This window comes from Triticum dicoccoides, chromosome 1B (genome assembly GCF_002162155.2).
Source record: "Triticum dicoccoides isolate Atlit2015 ecotype Zavitan chromosome 1B, WEW_v2.0, whole genome shotgun sequence".
Lineage (NCBI taxonomy): Eukaryota > Viridiplantae > Streptophyta > Magnoliopsida > Poales > Poaceae > Triticum > Triticum dicoccoides.
In genome coordinates, this window is record NC_041381.1 from 370177664 (window position 1) to 370180820 (window position 3157).

Sequence of the window (3157 nt, forward strand, 5' to 3'; positions counted from 1 at the left end):
TAGTGGCATTTTTGAGCATGCTCGTAATGAAGCGATGGTATTTTTGAGAAAATGAAATCCCTAGTGACAAAACTGAGTAGTGTGACATAACCAGTGGCATAAATGATGAAAACTCTTTCAAAAAGTCACTTATTTAAAAAAACTTGTAGCAACTTCTTAAATAATGCTTCAATCACTTTTTGTGAATGTCCCATCACCTTTTACCTATTTTCAGTGGTGTATTTGCTACAACCCGCAAAAAAACTGCACTTTATGTGTGGTGAAATTGCAATCTCACCTTTTGTTATTAGTAAATCTGCACGTGTAATGCACGTTGATATTATGCAATATATTAACTGCATATGGATATTAGGAAGGATATTATTTGCATGTTAATTACTCCCCCCTTCCAGAATATAATGTGTATTGGTTTTTGTGCAAGTCAACCATTTGAATGTTTGACCAAGATTACAGAATAAAGTAACAACATCTGCAACACCTAGTAGATAAAATATGAAACTACTTTTCATGATAGATTAAATGATGTAAACTTCATATTGTGAATGTTGATATACATTTTTAAAAACTCGGTCAAACTTGTACTCGTTTGACTTTTCAAGAAACAAATACACCTTATATAAAAAAACGGAGAAGTATGTGATTAGCGTGGGAAAAAATTTATATTTGGTATGCCATTAACTGCACGCTAAATGTGTTGACTTGGATTGATGGCCGAGATTTGTTGGACCTATCCTTTGAGTTTTTTTATATTGGTATAGATTTACTTGTTGTGCTTTTTATTTGTTATAATTGTACCTTTTTATGTAACCGTGCTTTCTCTTTTGCGGTTACACTTTGTAAGTTCAACTACAAAGTTTCAACACACACACTACCTGATACAAACCTCTTCGCTTAAAAGACAAACACCAAACACAAACACAGAGACACGCTGGTGACAAGTGTATATACATTACATCCCTTATTTTCGGAAAAACTTTCGATATATTCATCGTCAGTCATGGTAGTACAACGAACACTAAAATAATAAAAATTACATCCAGATTCGTAGACCACATATCGACGGCTACAATCACTGAAGCAAGCCGAAGGCGCGCCACTGTCATCGCACCTCCCACGCCGGAGCCGGACAAACCTTGTCGTGCTAGACGGCCGGGAAGTCGTGCCCTATTGAATTAACGCACCAGAACATCAACCGCCACCGATGAAGAGCGTATATCAGAAGGATCCAACCTGAAAACACACGAACGTAGACGAACAACGTACAAATCCGAGCAATCCACCAAAGATAGATTCGCTGAAGACAGACCTCCACCTTGTCCACCGACGATGCTAGAGGCATTCTGGAACGGGGGGCTAGACGGGGAGACTTTTATTCCATCCTCATATATGCATGTATATTATTTTTTTCTGAATTTTTCCAAACCAAAATGTTTGATTTTTTAAATAATAATCCACAAACTATAATATAAATGATTTGAAGAAGAAGATGGCACTATAACTAGTATGCCTATATCCATGTTGTGTCTCCACCATCCATTTCACATCCATGCTACGTACAGCGTACATATATACGTTTGGCCAACAAACATTCGTCCGTCCACATCACGGGCGATCCCACATCACCACATCACGGTCACTCATGGCGCGCGTCCGTATCGGTCTTAGTCACACCCTCCTCCACTATCTCCATTACGTGATGGATCAAGAGTGATCCCACAAGCTCACGGCGTCCTCATCCTCAATTTCGGCGTAGTACGACGCCGCCGAGCAACTGTCCGCCGCCGCCGTGCCCAGCACCGGCGGGTTGATCATCAACCCCTCCGCCATGCTCACCATCAGCCGCGGCATCTCGAACACGTCGTCCTCGTCCACGACGCCGATTACGTCGTCACGCCGGTCCGACTCGCCTGCACGCAGCTGATCACCGCAGCATTGGTCGCTCCGATGAGGAGCCCAGGTGCTGCCCATCGCGGACGCGGCGGCAGCGGCAGCCGCAGCGCGGACATCGTCGGCGGACATGGACGCCGGCGCCGGGCGCGACCTGGCCGCGTCCGGGAAGTTGAGCGCCGTCCCCGCGCCACGCAGGGCCAATGCGGCCGCGTCGTACGCCGCCGCGGCCATCTCGGGCGTCGGGTAGGTGCCCAGCCAGATCCTGCTCTGCTTGCGCAGCTCCCGGATCTCCGACACCCACTTGCCCGCCCGGAACCGCACGCCGCGGTACACCGGGTGGCGCGTCTCCGCCCTCGGCCGCCTCCCGCACAGGCTCCCCATCATCCCCTCCCTTCCTTGCTCCATCAACGTACTCGTAATTACCAGCCAACGCACACCCGTGCAGAACCACACTCTCCCTACCAACACATGCAACGCACTACGTAGTACATTGCGCTAACCAACCAACATTTACACAACCGAGCCGAGCTGCACGAGGAACGTAGCAAAGCAAACAAGCTAGTGAACAAACCAGCTACTAACAATATTAGCAATGTCAATTAGCAGATGGCAGATACGCTAATCCAGGCGGGGGTTTCAGGAGGGTTTAAAAGCTGGGAACCGGCCGGAGTTGGTGAAAACAGACGCGGTTTTCAGCTTTGCGAGCTCGCTCGATCGATGCCGAGCTAGGGATTAGCTGTGAAGCACAGGGAGCAAAAAGGAGTGGCTCTTTCAGGCTTTGTCACGTGCCGCCCAATGGAGCACCGCCACATAGGGGGGCAATCTAAGGCTTAGAAAGCCGCTTTTGGGTTAGTGCGCGGCGTTGTTTAGTACGACATCATTAGATCATTACCGGGTTGTTACGAATCAAAATCCAGGTGGCGGCACGCCGCGCTGCCGGAGTGGCCATCGGAGTTGACTGCCGGATACATCACCGATACTCCAACAACACCTGTGTTGACCCGTTCAAGGACAATATAATAGGGGTTTTATCTTTTATGGAAAGGCGAAAGTGAGAGATGGAACCAACGATCGATGAGTAGGCGATGATGATGGTGCATGATTCTTTTGTTCTCTTGCCACCTAACATATCCAGTACTAGATTCTGTCAAAAAAAAATCCAGTACTAGATTACGGGGTAGGGACGTGCGCCGGTGGGCGGTCAGATATTTTCGCGCCGCGTGACATGTTCGTGCTTGGGCTTAGCAGTGTGTGGTAGCGATTTGGG

The 3157-nt window shown here is 47.6% G+C and overlaps 1 protein-coding gene across 1 annotated transcript; it reads right to left on the reverse strand.

The window, feature by feature from the left end:
• Positions 1 to 1500: 1500 nt before the first annotated feature.
• Positions 1501 to 2485, reverse strand: LOC119305425 (ethylene-responsive transcription factor ERF026-like). The gene has a single exon (XM_037581943.1). It carries the CDS (start codon positions 2293 to 2295, stop codon positions 1702 to 1704), a length of 594 nt encoding a protein of 197 aa, XP_037437840.1. The 5' UTR covers positions 2296 to 2485; the 3' UTR covers positions 1501 to 1701.
• Between the last annotated feature and the right edge of the window lie 672 nt (positions 2486 to 3157).